Source organism: Lycorma delicatula, chromosome 2, assembly GCF_047948215.1.
Source record: "Lycorma delicatula isolate Av1 chromosome 2, ASM4794821v1, whole genome shotgun sequence".
Classification (NCBI taxonomy): Eukaryota; Metazoa; Arthropoda; class Insecta; order Hemiptera; family Fulgoridae; genus Lycorma; species Lycorma delicatula.
In genome coordinates this window covers 201855403-201872220 of record NC_134456.1, presented here as the reverse complement: position 1 = coordinate 201872220, position 16818 = coordinate 201855403, and the positions used below count along the sequence as shown (strand labels likewise).

The 16818-nt window shown below is 32.3% G+C and overlaps 1 protein-coding gene across 2 annotated transcripts in view; it reads right to left on the bottom strand.

Annotated features, from left to right (window-relative positions):
- Positions 1–16818, bottom strand: part of Ctf4 (Chromosome transmission fidelity 4) — a 92978-nt gene that overhangs the window by 43156 nt on the left and 33004 nt on the right. For both annotated transcript variants that reach the window (XM_075357015.1, XM_075357016.1), the window contains exons 5-8: positions 13910–14015; positions 9216–9467; positions 3863–4114; positions 2252–2423 (exon numbers count right to left, since the gene is read on the bottom strand). In XM_075357015.1, the coding sequence (XP_075213130.1) occupies positions 2252–2423; positions 3863–4114; positions 9216–9467; positions 13910–14015 (782 nt within the window). The remainder of the gene's footprint in view (positions 1–2251; positions 2424–3862; positions 4115–9215; positions 9468–13909; positions 14016–16818) is intronic.

Below are 16818 nucleotides of genomic sequence, written 5' to 3'. Positions count from 1 at the left end.
ATGGACCCATGTCTTGTCCCCTGTGACAATTTTGTTGAAAAAATCTTCTCCTTCATTGTGGTAGTGCTGAGAAACGTTGGGGAGGCGTCCATTCTTATTGTTTTGTGATGGTCGGACAGCATCTTGGGAACCCATCTCGCACACAGTTTACAGTACTGAAGTCTCTCACTCACAATGGTGTAGAGAGCTGACCTTGAAATTTCAGGAAACGAATCACTCAATACTACAATTGTCTCATCCACTTGCTCAACAAGATCATCGGTTGAGACTCACTTCCTTCCCTGACCGTCTGCATCTTACTTCTGTACATCTGTACATCCTGCTTTAAAGTTCCTGCAACATTGTCGCACTTTGCTGTCACTCATTGAAGTTTCACCGTACACATTACTTATTCGTCTATGAATTTCAGCTGCATTACACCCCTCAGCCTAAAGAAATTGAATTACCGCACGCACTTCACACTTGGCGAGAGATGCTATTGTTGTAGACATGTTTATGTGCTAGCTGCGTGTTCAGAACTAAACAAAGTGATGGAGTGATTGAAGGCCATAATAGAGACGCTGCGCAACACATATGCACAAAGGTTCATCTGATTTTTGCATGAGTTTTTATTTCGTGATCGATCAGACCTTGAAAAAAAAATAACCCTCGTATAACAAAGATCCTATTGCTCTGTATGAATTAATCATTTTATCTGACATCTGATAATTTTGTTTTTTATTAACATTGAAATTTTCACAAACGTCTTTAATGCTATCAGAGCAGCAAGTTCTACATCATTCAGCAAGGAGTTTAACGTTTCATCTTTAGCCAGTTTATTTATTTATAAACTAATTAATATTCATTAATTCTTCATTCACTTAGGAAATGTTTGCCTTGTATACAATAAATAACCATCTCCTTTATAAATTTTTATTAGTACTATTTAGGCATGAATAGGCAGCAAAAACATTTTCTTTGCAGGTTTAACTACAGGGTTAAGAGTAATATTCTTTTCACCTGACATTATATTATCTTTTTAATTTCCACTGTCTGAAACATAATGTTGATTGCAATTTTGGCGGTGTTATTCATAAGTAAAACATCAGTATTATATCTTAACTACATCGCTAAGAGAAAAGCTATATACATTTTTAAAACATTGTATGTTTCTTCATATTAATACCAGATCTAACTAGAATACAGGTATTTGTTATGAAGAAGAACCTTTCTTAACTATACTTGAACAAATCTATAAAATGCATCATAACTCAAGTTTATGAGTTTTCCTAATTGTAATACAAAGATGTCAATATCTATTTTAAAAAAGGAACAACTTTCTTCATAACCTTGGGAACTTGAATGTTGCTGTAGATTTGGAATGATAATGACAAATACAATAGTGCTTGTTTAATTTCATAACAATTAATTTGTTTTATTTCATATGCATTAGGTTAAGACAAAAAAATAACAATTGGTAATATAATCATTTGACTGATGCCAGTCTACAGGAATTTAAAATAGTCAGTCATCCTCTTAAACAGACAGCACAGTTACAGCATATTTTAAAAGTAGCATATCTTTATAACTTGTCTAATTGGGCCACATACAAATTCATAAGCTCTTTTAATTAAAAGGATTCTTTTTTAGTATGACAACTGTAAGTCACCATACAAAAATTATAATTTTTCACATCATTTATACACTAGTCAGTCACTATAAGATTTTATTTTCATTCATAATTATTCATCTGAATTTCATTTCACTGCACTTACCAGTTAGAGTAAATAAGGAAATTTCCTAAAAAGTAGCAACAAAGTAAACCAATTTTGATTATTTCTTAACACAAACATGCTCATGGATTCCTTCATTAAAAAGGCTATGATGCCACATTATGATGTCAATGTTATCAAATGTAATAATTTACATTATAATAAGTTACATTACTTACTCATTTATAATGATTAGCAGTGATTTAACACGTTAAATAACAGATTCAAAAAACCGACTAAGGATATAACATACAAATATAACCTACTATATTAAAACATTTTCAAAACTTAAATCCTGAAATTTAAAAAATGAAAGGTGACAGAAAAATTCTGATTTCAGATTTACTTTGAAAATTAAAATTCATTTGTTTTATCACAAGACTCAAAACAAAAATAATGTTTACCAGAGTATCGCAATATATTTTAATCAAAATAAGCAAATGTTAATTTAATTGAAAAAATAATAAAATTAACAAAAAAGTTACAGTAATCTGTCACACCTCTATCGCAGTTATCAATCATAGAACCATCTGGATTAAATCCCATATCTGCCTTAATTTTTTCTACAGATATGGCAAACTCATTGTCGTCATCATCATTATTACCACCAAGATACCCTGCATCATTACCACTGTTAATCTGAGGTACATCATTATGAATGTCTTCAATTTCCTGTGATAAAAAAATAAAAATAAATGAAATAAAACATCATTTCCCAATTGAAACCTAGGTTAGACATGGTAAATAAACAGGTGAACAATCATTAAACATTGTTTACTGCTGGCAAATGGATCAATATTAACCATTATTTCAATGCATCATCTATGATGCTGGCAAATCATTGTTTCTGTTATCATCTGTTCCTACTATCACCTACAAATAGTACATTGATGTACGGAAATTCATTCAACCTACTATATACATAACCAAAAAAAATAATTTTTATTATCATAAAAGCATGGTCAATAAAATATTCATGACATTTAAAGATGATCTTATACGTGATCCAGCAAAATAAGGTGACAAACATTTTCATTAAAAAATCAAACTAAGTTTATGCAAGAGTGATTAGTGACGAGTTTATTATAGTAAATACAGAAAAATAAAATAATTTGTTATAATCATTTCTAATTCGTGGCTTATTCTGCTATAAATTCAATATTAATATGGTTTGTTGTCCAAATTCAAGAACAAAATTTAAGGTCTCTGTTAACCGGAGATTTCGTTATCTGAGCCAACAACTCCCCCAATTACCTCGCTTAAGAGAGACAACTGTGTGTGTATGTGTGTTAGTGTTACTGTGTGGTATGTTACATACATACATACATATATATATATATATATGTGTGTGTGTGTAACATTGGCTGGCCAGGTTATATAGTATAAATTTTTATTTTATTTTTAATTTTTATTATGACATCATTGTTATTATATTTAATTGACTTTATATGATTTTGTATATATCTTAATCTTAAAAAAAAAGTTGTTTGATATGTAATATTTTTATAAATATGAGTTTATCTTTTATATACAACTGATGAAGCAGGATCCCATGAAAGTGCTTTTGGAATAAGAAAGTAAGTGTCACTTCATTTACTTTGTAATTCTGTAATTGTGTTGTTCAAGATGGTTTGATTATAAAAAATACTACACACACATACACCCAGTGTGAGAGAGAGGGAGAGGGAGAGATTTTACAAGATTACAATAAATATTGATTCTGCCCAGTTGTTGATAGTGTTAATTAAGTATATAAAAGAAAAAGTTAAATTAATAATTTAAAAGTTAATTAATAAAAGAAAAAGTTAAATTAATAACACAAACTAATAATTGAACCAGAATACAGGTGAACATATTAAGTTAAATTAGTTTTTTAGAATACATCACCAAGCTGATAAGTAAAACTCAAAAACAAGAAAAAAATATTTCCATCTGCAACGATCATGGGCCACGGCACAACTAACTGGATTAACTCTCCATCACTTAATAAAATACAAACAGTACATTTACACAATTACACTATTTAAATGTAAATAATGAAAAAAGTTGCTTATATATAAATAATTTGCAATCACGTCACAAATTTTTTTTTTATCAAAACTATTACGCACCCGTAAACTTGTAGAATCATTATCTGTAGGACTGTACTCTACTGATCCTAAATATCCTTCTGTATTACAAAAAACAAATTCATATTTATCAGATGAACTAGGTTGCCATGCAATAGCACAAACAGGTGCTTCTTTTGTTTCAAAAGTAAATTCCAATTTACCTTTCTTTACATTCCACACATGTAGCTTTTTATCTGTTGTACTGGCAGCTAAATATTGACTACAATGAGAATAACTGCATACTGAAAAAACCTAAAAAAAGAGGAAAAAATCAACATAATTTTATTATTTAAATATCTGTAAATCCATAATTTATTAACTGATACATTAAACTTGTATAAACTTCATCTAGAAAATAAGCTTAATTGATCAATTTCTAAAAATTCCTGTTATAGAAAATTAACTACAAGTATATTTTTGTATTACCTGGAATTTTATACTGTTTTTCTTTGTAAAACTTAGTATTATTTATTTTTTTTTATTTTACAGTAAATAAAAGTTATTCATAAAAAAGCTCTTTTTTTCTACATGTTTTTAATCTCATTATGACTATTATTATACCTTTAAGAAATTATGGTTAGCAATTTATTATGATACCTTTCAGCAATATTTACTCCACCAAGGGAGTAAAAGACCATTTCAGTGGTGATGGTGGAACTTGTGTGTCCTGATGATTCTGAAATTACACTACTGCCTATATAGAATATGGTGGTGGTAGTGCAGCTACTGGTAAGGTCTCACTTGCCAGACAGGTCACGGCGAAGGGCCAGACTAACAAGTACTCCAAAGATGGTGCGTCGGGCCTAGCAAGTTGGTATCACGTAATAAAAAAAAACCATCTGCTTTCAAAATCTTACATAGCCTTGGAATAGGACAGGGAAAAGATAAAACAAAAAGAGAAATGTAAACCTGAAGAATTGGAGATTGGACACACAACTTGCAAAAGAAGAAAATTCACAAACAAAACAACCTTAACTGGAACCCTGAATAATCTGGTATAATAAACTGACTGGTAAAACTGAAGAGTAAGGAAAATAAAACTATTGGGGAAAAGTGAAAGAAAATGGAAAAACAAAGGTAAAAGGATACTGAGTACTGAGAAAAAACTACAGGTTGTATTGGCATGGTAATGGGTAAGCATCACTGAATGGGATGGTATTTGTGATAAGCAAAGAGCTGGAAGAATTATAAAAGCCAAAATAGTTAATGTGGACAGTAAACTCACTGTAATTCAAATATATGGGAGTAGGAAAGACCTAAAACAGGAGTTTGAGGAACAGTTAGAAGACTGTGACTCAGAGAAGGTTCTCTGAGTGAGACCTACTCTGGTTAAGTGATTTTAATGCACAAACTGGAACTGGAAGACATGATTATAAACATGTTCTAGGCACTCACGACCTAAAGAAAGAAAGTTCTAAAATAAGTACATATAGTTAGGATGAGAAAATAAAAACTACTGACTATATGTTGTTTGAGGGAATGACAGGAAATCAAATAAAAGATGAGAAGGTTATACTGAGTGAAGACTTCAATAGTGACCACCATTAACTTGTGGCTGATATGAGAAAAATATAAGTGCCAAGATTATTAATAAAAGATACCAATAAGAAAGAATACCAAAGACAAGTACAATTACAAAAAGGAAATGAAAAATAAAAACGATCATGGCTAAAAAAAAGGGATAGATGTTTGAATGATTTTACAGAAAAACTTGAAGAGAACTGTAAAGAGAATAAGAATTACTGTATAGAGTGATCAGTAATAGAAGAAAAGTAAAGATTTAAAAGGTGTAGAAACCAAAGAAGGGAAACTGGCTAGTAATGAAATGGAGACAAGCGACGCTAGGAAAACTATTTTCCCAAACTTCTAAATGGAGAAGAAACAAAAAATGATAACCCTAGAGAAGAGGTAAGCTTGTGAAGCGGTTCTCAAAGAGGAACCACCAATAACTTGGTCAAAGTACAAAAACCCCAAAGACAATGAAAAAACAGCAGGAGTGGATGAATTAAGTATAGGTATGACCAGTGTCCACTGATCCCACATAAGTGTAGATCATTGGTACATAAATATAGATCCTGGTGCCCATAAATCTCTGCTGGGATTTATGGGAACCAGTGGTTGGTGAGTGTTAAATGCAATTTGGAAAAGACACCAGCAAACTTGAAAAAGGAATCATAATACCATTATTCAAGAAAGGGTCATGGCAGAAATATGAAAATAATAGAGGAATCACTTTATTGTTGTGGGCTGAAGATCTTGAAAAAAATTATTGACCAAGAATTAAGTAACATAACAGACCCCATATTTACTTTAAGAAGGGTCATAGAAGAGCATTAGGAAAAAGGTAAACCAATATTTGCATTCAGCAAGATCAAAAAAGCATTTGATAGTGTACTAAGGATGACGGTTTGGGAATACCATCTCTCACTCTCTTTTCCTGTTTAGCCTCCGGTAACTACCGTTAAGATAATTCTTCAGAGGATGATATGTAATGAGTGTAGTCTTGTACATTCTCAGTTCGACCATTCCTGACATTCATGTGTGGTTAATTGAAACCCAACCACCAAAGAACACCGGTATCCATGATCTAGTATTCAAATCCGTGTAAAAATATCTGGCTTTACTAGGAGTTGAACGCTGGGACTCTCGACTTCCAAATCAGCTGATTTGGGAAGACGCGTTCACCACTAGACCAACCCGGTGGGTTGGGAATACCACCTGATCAGGAAGAATGTACCTAAAATCCTAATCACAAAAATTCAGATGCTGAACGATGAATGTTTAAGTTCCGTTCAGGTCAGATGCAGCTACTTATCATGGTTCAAAATTTAAGAGGGGAGTGCCCTATCTACTCTTTTATTTATAACTACAACAGATGAAATAATGAAATAAAACTTGGAATAAGAAGTGATTTCAATGCTCTGGCATTTGTAGACAATATTGTTACATCGGGACAAGTACTAACGGAACGCAGTAATGGCAGGAGTTTCAATATTTCTCCCTACAGATCGCAGAGCCTGGACAATGTCCAGGCTGAAACTGAAACTGCCTCGTAACTGAACGAGGTCAGCTCCTCTTTTACCGCTTCTGGGGTGGCTCCATAAGGGATGCCCCGGATAACCACTTCGAGCTCCCCCCTATCTTTTGGGAGCTGAAAGAAGTGAAAGGCAACTCCCTTGGAATGCAGAAAATTCTGTACTTCCCTGAAGTCGCCTTCACTGCTTATCTACAGTCTTACAAATAGCCCGGTGCTTTTGGATACCAGGCGCCCTCTTATAATGGCAGAGATTGCTCTCGCCAGCGTTGGCCACTCCATGGGGCAGTCCAACATGATAGGTGGTATTTTCTCCCGCCTAATGACCAGTTTGTGAGGAATTTCCATCGCTACCCTCCATGGTGGCAGTTGCCGTTTCAGAGCTGCCCCTCATAGTGTACGGCTCCTCGGAGAGTTGATCACCCATGGTTACCGACCTACGCTTTAGATGTTTTCTTGCTCCCACACCATTATCCTCTCCTCCAGGAGAGGATAAGGCTGTCGTACAAAATTTAAAATAAAACCTAAGAAGATTAAAACTATAAGTAATTTAATATAATATAATAAAATTATTTATTATATTATATTCAATTTACATAAAGTCCAATTTAATGGCTTAATTAATTAAAATTAATTAACTAATTAAAAGTCTTGTACAGTCTCATATTGATCAATCCTGAGAAGTGTACTTAATTGAACCCCAACCACCAAAGAACACTACTGGTACATACAATCTAGTATTCAAATCCATATAAAAGTAACTGCTTTTACTAGGATTTGAACCTTGCAACTCTCAATTTCAAAATCAGCTGATCTGCAATGATTATGAGTTCACCACTAGACCAACCCGGTGGATTTGCAAAGGATGGCCTAGGCAAATAAGAAGTGATGAACAGAGTAAATAAAGGTTCTAATTTCTACCACCAAGTTACAAAGCTGTAATGGAATGAAAAGATACCAAGTATAAATGATAATGTTCAAATCATACTTTTTACCAATAATATCCTACAGTCTGGAAACATGTATACTAAACAAAAGGGACATCAGCAGAAATGAAGTTCTTAACAACAATAATTAAGAAAAACAAGATATTATAGACTTAAAAATGAAGATGTTAAACAACAAGCTGCATTCATGAAAACACTGTCTAGCATGATAGGAACAGACTGAGGTGGTCCAGCCACATTAAAAGGATGATGAGTTGTAGTAAAGTGCTGCAAATATAGTTGAATACAAAAGTACCGAGCAAGAGAAAAGTAGGAAGACCAAGGCAGAGATAGATTGACCAAATAAGCTATGATCTTAACCTAAGAGGAACCTCACTTCCTGAAACAGAAAAAATTTACTTGGACAGAATGAAATGGAAGAGACTACTACACAACACCTGGGAAACTGAAGTTCTACAATGTTGATGATGAAGATGAGCAATATTTACTTAAATTCAGTTTAGGAAATTTGAGAAAACTACTTATTTAGTTTTAGTGAACAATCAATTTCACAAATATTTTATTGACATTACACACACTCACTTTGTTAGCTGCTACTGAACTCATAATTTATTTATTTATAAATTAACAAAAAAATTGAAGGAAAATGGTGTTATACCAAAAGACAAATAACCACAAAGATAAAATTAAACGAAAAAATAGGGACAAAAACACTTATTTCACACACACAAGAAAGAAACTCACAACACAAACATTTTCAACACTGGAAAGGGCACGGAGATTGGAACATATGAAAAAGTACTGGGAGGACCGCAAGGCCAGAAGATTTCCTTCAAACAGACTTGAATAATAGACTTGAAACTATGCAGTTACAAAAGATGAAAAAGAAAAAGTAAAACAGGCTTACATCCACTTACTGTTACTGATGAATGATAAATGAATTTTGTAGTTGTGAAAAATGCAATACCTGACTCTAATTCAAACGCCGGACCTCTAGATGAAAGGCTGAGACGCTACCACTCCACCACAGAGATCAGGCAAATGGGTACTTGAACATTAAAAAAAAATATTCAGGTCAAAGAAATATATTTTTATTAATATTTAACTTCTTAGTAAAACTTCATAAATGTTAAACTCTCATTCTGTGAATAAAAATATTATTTTAACAACAGTTAAAATCTTAGTAAATTTTTATTTATCTTCATTTATTTTTATTTTACAGTTTAAAATAGTTAGTTCTTTATAAGTTTTTACAAAAAGTAAGAAAATATTTCTATAAATTAAAATTTTTCATATAAAATCTGAAAATTTTTCACACAATCATATGTTTGCAAAACAGATTTCTCCCAAAAACTAAGTAACAAAAACTTACCTGTTTCTTATCTACTGATGGAATGGTGAGAGACATTGTTTTCTGCCATGAATGACGTGCATAAAGACAAATCTCATTTTCACATGGGACAGCCAATAAATATCCTGTAATTGGAGCCCATGAAATTTTACAAAGTGTGACAGATGTTTCAACAGAATTACTCTTTGGTATACAATCCCAACTTGTTACAACTTCTTTAATCTCACTACTCAACTTCCATATCTTAACAGAACCATCACAACTTGAAGATGCCTAAGAAAATAATTCAACTAATGAAAAACAATAAATAAATAAAACAGCTAATGTACAAAAATGAATAAATAAAAGGTGTCTATAAAGTAATGAGAAAGGAATGGTGCTATGCAATTTTTTATGAACTGAATTACACTTAACATCATCAATGTACATGATATGATATCAAGTACAATGTAGTATGATGTCACATACAATGTCTCTCTACATTGCACCATTCCCAGTACTACTGCTGAGTTTTCATCTGAAACTGCCTTCAACCAGTTTGTTATAATCTTGTAGCAACATATTCATCATGTTGTCATTTGATGATGTCAAATAAAGAACTTTCAGGTGAAATTTTTAATCTAAAAAGAGGAAGAAACCAAGCAAACTCAAATCAGTTAGTTATTTTGGGGATGTAGAAACACCAGAGTACTCTTTTTAAAAGTGTTGATCTCATGGAGTATGATGCAACATTTCAATAATGTTTGAAACTTCACTTTTTCATATGTCATGCATTTTCCTTACTTGCATTAAAGTTAAACTTGTTAATATTACCAGGTTGAAATTTGCATTTATCATATTCTATAATTTTACATATTGGTTGGTTACTGGAGGCAATGCTATAGTATCAGTAATTTCTAATTCTTATGTCAGTCTTAACTATATTTTAGACAAGCCTAATATATATTTTAAGGCATACAAATTCACATATACAATAAAGATAGTATGACTTAACTTTTCAACATTATTATATATTTTGTACTAGTAATAACCTTTGTTTCTATGCTAACAATAATCAATCTTACAGTCCTCTTTTACTCATTGCCTGACTAACAATATTTGTAGCCCCTAGGACTAGAGCTAGCAAAAATGTTTACACATACAAGCTGGTTGGGAGAATGCGCACTATGCAGCTGCAGCCATGGCTGCATTGCATACAGCCAAACAAGCAGCCGGAAAGATGGTGGCTGTGTCTCCACCATCCCGTCACAAGATGGATATCACAGAGATAGCTACAGGTGTGTATTTATATAATCACTTGAAACAGTAAAGAAAAAAGTATTGGGTACATCCCATTTTACGAAGTTGTTTTTCAAAAGGCATGTTTCATAATTTTTTTGTGATTTGCGTCAACATGAATAAAATTTCAATTTTACAAGAACGTCAGTCAGGAGTTTTGATGATTTATTAAATAAAATTGCAGACAACATAAGAAGTACAGACACATTAATGCATCTGTGCAAAAGAAATTTTTGTTGAAATATTCAGCAGAAGACAGATCCAATAAACTTTGTCTTTCTTCAATTTCAGAAATGAATTTTTCTGTACCAAAATCAATTTCTGACATCAATATTTTAAAAAAGAATCAAAAGAAAAAATTTTGAAAAATATGTTTACATAAAACTAAAGAGGTCACTGCCTGACTGGATACTAGCTATCTGGCGTGTGTGTCGTACCATTACAATACAAATTTTGGCTCTAAGATTTCAGTTGGTGATGGTGGCCAGAACAACAAACCTCTGGCTGTAATGGCCAGTTGGTTGCCCCAGCCCATATATTCATATAAGTTCCATACAAATTGGCTGCTTGCAACCAGCTGCTTTCTTGGCCATGGCCGCATTTGCTCTTACACACAAGTCAAAATAATGGAAGTGATGACACAACTGGTCACTATGTTCAAAGTGGGAGCTCTGATAAAAATTCAATCATGTGATAAATGCAAATGCAATTTTGGATTAACAGCCAAAAAGTATTCTTAGGTAAAAAGTCACTTAAAGAAACCACATTGAAATTGGTCATTTTCTCCATAATTATAGGAAAATAAAGAACATACCGTATATTTACAGTTAAGACAAGGTATACATCTTTGTCAATGTTTTATATTTTTAACATATATCTGTCCTACAAGACGACCCCCAAACTATCAATGGCCTACGGATTTAGTTTAGATCGGCAATCACCATCTGGATAACCAATACTGTATAGCGTACAGGGAATTATTCCTATTTACACTGATTCGGGTAATCACCTTAACTATTCAAAAAAGTGTTGTATGGACTATTCTATTTTGTGAACATACCCTACTCTATACTAGTAAATAATTACAATTTGTCTGGTTTTTCCTCAGTAGCTCAATAAACAAAACTTTTAATATTTATTTTGTTTTAATATTGTTTTACTATTACAATGTAATATATTATCACATGGCGTATTTAAATAATATGATATCAATTGCAATCAATGATTGCATGCATAAAGGTTGCAGCCAGTGATTGCACGTTGTAGGTTGTGCAGAGTGTTTCAATTTATAATTATTTTGTATCTGTCCTATACGATGACCCCAGATTTTGGGAGCCTATTTTTAACTATCATCTTATCTGCCGAAATATAGGGTAATTTCTGCTCCAAAAACATATAAACAGCTTTGGTGGTAACCATCAGGTATAAAAGAAAAAATGGACAAAATCACTCTACAAGTGTTGTTCAATAATTAGACAAATAGCTATGGAGGCAAAAGGTTGGTAAGAGGGTTATGATACTTTCAGAACAGTAAGTTGGTAATTCTGTTATGATTTCTGATCAGCTACTTGAGTAAAATTGTTTTTTTTTATTACCTCAAAATTTCATTTTACAATGGTGAGATCTCTTGAAGTTAGTGAATTAGTTAAACAGTGATCTGTTTTTTGCTTTCCAAAGATGAAAAAACAATTAACATTTACTCTTGTACGATCAAGCAATACTGACAAGTATGAACTGTAGAAACTTTTAGACGTGGGTAGAAAAATTTTGAAAACAGTCAAACTTAAATGACTGATGAGCCCCATTCTGGTTGTGCAATTGAAGATTCAAGTCCAATGTTTTAAACTTGCATGGTTTTCTCATCCACTAAGACTGATGGATTTCAATTGAGAGTTATGTATAACTGTAAAATTACAAATTATACAGTTTGTAACATTATCATTAGCAACAAGCTCAAGTACTGTAACACAAGCACTTGCATTTATTTTACCCATCTTGAAGCATCTTGATGGAACCCATCAAAATGAGGTCTGAGTTGACAAAACACCATAAGGAGATAAGACTTCGCATGTGTACAGAGCTGAAAGAAAGCAGAAAGGTGCTTTTTGCACACGATTTTAACCTGTGATGAGACAGTTTCACCGTAGTGAACCAGAATCAAAAAGTCAAGAGCAGAAAAACACAAGATTAACTGCCAAGAAAAATTCTAAACCCAACCATCAGCAGAAAAAATCATGATGACAATTTTTTGGGATGCAAAGGGTCGTCCAGATTTTCTAAATTAGCGTACAATTAACATTATTGCATGTCACAGTAATGCAATGTAATACTGTGTTTTTCAGAAAAAAACATATATATATTTGTTTTCACAAAGTGAAACCAGCAGTGTTAAAAAAATGCCCTGGATCTCAGTGCAGGCATCATTCTGTTTCACAATAACACCCAGCCTCACACAGTTCAGCTAACTCAACCATACACACTTCAGCTAACCTCACCATCACACAGTCTTGACTTAGCCCTACTTTCAATTATTTGGCTCACTGTTAAGAAGTTTAATGGCAATGATGTCAAAAAAAATTTGCTAAATTGCCTCTGACATCAAGACAATAATTTCTTTTCAGAGGCATAAATAAGCTGATTGAAAGTTGGGACAAGTGTTTTAATGTTGGTGGAGATTTTGTTGAAAAGAGAAAAAATGTCACATTGATTAAATGAACCGTTTTAGCTCCAAAGCAATTTATCATGATTACACATTCAGGTCATTCATGATTACTGAATGACCATCACAGACAAACATTAGTAGCATTTTTATATTATGTAACCTCTTTTTGTAGTGATGAATTCTTTGTCAAATATTATATTCAATTTAATGGTTTTATTTATTTTATTTTTATTCCTAAATTAGTTTTAATTTGAAGATCATTGTTTTGTATGTTAGTAACGGTAGTCATAAAACAATTATCTGTACCTAAGCAAGAATGGTGGCATATGATTCAGTGAACTCAATTATTATTTTGTCAGAGCTCTGTCATGATAAAAGGATTTAAATCCAACTTTGCAGGATGACTTGATTTATTAGATTTCTAAATTCAAATTACTCTTAAGTTAAAATAACTCTTATATAATCTGATGTTCAGTAGTTAAACTCTTTCAAATTATTTTAATAAACTCTCTCTGATATATAATACTTTTATTGTTAATATAAATATAATATAATACCTCTAAAATTGTAATTTTGTTAAGAAATATAACTACTTCTTGGTGAGATGGTGGCTGCAGCTTAAGATTGTCAAAGGACTTCGACTTTGTTTTATTTTCAGGGGTTGCATAAAAAGGTTAATTGCTGGCTTAGATTGCTGCCAAGAAAAATGAGATAAATCATAAATGGTAAAACAATTAAATTCAGTAAAACCACTATAACAAAATTTAATACTCACAAAATACTCTCCTTTAGGATCAACTGCAACTGAAAGAACTGGTGCCTTATGGTCAGTCAACACACTTGATAATGTTCCATCTTCAGTAACATGTATTTCCATATCCCTGTAGTAATATTTTATTTTATTTTATATTTCCTTATACTTTAGATTTTTATATTTTAAATATTTTACATCCAATTTTGGTTTTTATATTTTATTTTAAACAGAATTTGATTTCATTTTTTAATATTACCCAGAAAAACATAAAACCTTCATATGCATTGTGAATTCTTGTAACAAAAAATTAAACTCTTACATAAGCAGATAAATATAAACATTAGTTTTAAAAAATGCTATTTTAAAAGAATATAGTTGAAATAATATTTATTTTAGGGAACTGAATAAATATTGATATTAATATTGCCCATAGAATAAGAAATCTCAACACATGTATGAAAAATATTACGAGATATATTTTTAAAGTAAGGTCCATTTTGAAATAAAAACAAAACTAAAAAATATAACCAATCTTAATTACTTACACATAAAAACTGCATTTATTTATTTACTACTTTTCAAAGTAGCTGCCTTAGATTACAACACATTTCACCAACATAAAAAGAAAGAGCCAGAAGAATCTGCACAATATTCTAAAAATATTAATCTGCACAAGATCAAACAATAGACTCTTCTAACAACAATACAGCAGAAAAGAGCCAGAAGTTGTTCAAGCACTTTAACCAGTTCATAATCTTAAAATTATGCTAAAAGAATCTTTTTTTTTGGCTTCCTAAAACATTTAAATTTGGTTACAAAATTTTAATAACACAGTGACCCACTGTAACAAACTTTTGTTGCATAATAATATAGTAATTATAGTAAAATACAAAATACATAAGTAAATAAACAAATACAAACAATAAAAATTTTAACTTGTATAATAATATTGATATTGAAAAGAAAGAACTTGCCAAAAAAAAAATGATCTAAAGTGATCCATATGATCTTAAAAGTAATAATAAATAAATAAATAAATATTGATATTATAGTAAAATTCAAAACAAACAAGAAAACATTATTGATTTACTGTTTGATTATAGATTTTTTTTTTGTCTTCAGTCATTTGACTGGTTTGATGAAGCTCTCCAAGATTCCCTATCTAGTGCTAGTCGTTTCATTTCAGTATACTCTCTACATCCTACATCCCTAACAATTTGTTTTACATATTCCAAACGTGGCCTGCCTACACAATTTTTTCATTCTACCTGTCCTTCCAATATTAAAGCGACTATTCCAGGATGCCTTAGTATGTGGCCTATAAGTCCGTCTCTTCTTTTAACTATATTTTCCAAATTCTTCTTTCTTCATCTATTTGCCGCAATACCTCTTCATTTGTCACTTTAGCCAACCATCTGATTTTTAACATTCTCCTATAGCACCACATTTCAAAAGCTTCTAATCTTTTCTTCTCAGATACTCCGATTGTCCAAGTTTCACTTCCATATAAAGCGACACTCCAAACATACACTTTCAAAAATCTTTTCCTGACATTTAAATTAATTTTTGATGTAAACAAATTATATTTCTTACTGAAGGCTCGTTTAGCTTGTGCTATTCGGCATTTTATATCGCTCCTGCTTCGTCCATCTTTAGTTGATTATAGATAAATTACTATTAATAATAGTAAATAGATTTTAGAATTCTTTTGCGCTTATTCTGTAATATCATAGAAAGAAGAAACATCATCCTGGTGAAATATGAATTCCCTGACCATTTTCAAAAACTTAGTTCTATTGGCCATTTTTAATATTGAAAGGTAGACGATTAAAAAATGTTGGAGCTAAATAAGAGTAAATTTTCTTATAAATCATTAATCTAGGTTTAGATACAAATTTACCCAACACATTCTTCTTGATTTCCTTCTCTTTCATTTCTGCATTTTTTACTACTTCTGTTAAAAAATCTAATGTGGACACCACATGACTTTCTTTATGCCTATTAAATTACATATATACATTTTTTGCTACACTTCATTTAAACTTATTTCATTTGAAAGTGAGATACGATCCTCTAATATGGGAGAGGAGGCAGTAAATCTGCTGAGAAGGTGACTTACTGCAAATGAGGATTACAAAATAAAAAATAAAAGTGGTAGTCATGACTGGGCATTGGAAGTTGAAACCACCTAGCTTCTGGGTGGGTAAAACATTTGTCTATCCTAGCTTGGCAGCACATATCTGGGGATTTGGATGGACAGACATAGATCCTTCTTTATTCATGTAGAAGAAGCAGCAAGAAAGGGAGACAGAGTGGTCCAAGTGCTGCTAAGACTGATGAGCAATAAGGGCGGACCCAAGACGGCTAAGAGGAGGCTACTGACTGGTGTATACTTGTCAGTAGTGCCCTAGGGGGTGTCAGTCTGGGTGAGCGCACTGGATAAGGTCCATGACAGGAAGAGAGTGATAAGCCAATGGCAGAGGCTCAATCTGAGAGTGATTTCTGGGTACTGGACGACAGGAGCAGATGCAGCATCGATAGTAGCAGGAATACCTCCTATTGACTTACAGGCGAAATTGAGATGCTCAATAGCAATGGAGGGGTGAAAAGGAAGCAGCTGTTGAAGAAATGTACAGTGCCTAGAGTGAAAAATGGAATATGGGCAACAACAGGGAGGTGGACCCGTAAACTCATTAGGGTTGTAAGGAGCTGGGTAGAGAGGAGGCATAGTGACATCACCCAGTTCCTCTGGACATGGGTGCTTCTAGGACTACCTATATTGGTTGAATAGGAGTAATGATAGAGCTTGCTACTACTGTGGAAGGCAGGATTGCTGCTGATCATACAGTACTTTCATGCCCAAGGTGGAGGGACTTGAGGGCTGATATGTTGGATCATGGTTCAGTAAATGTGTACAATGTGATAGGTAA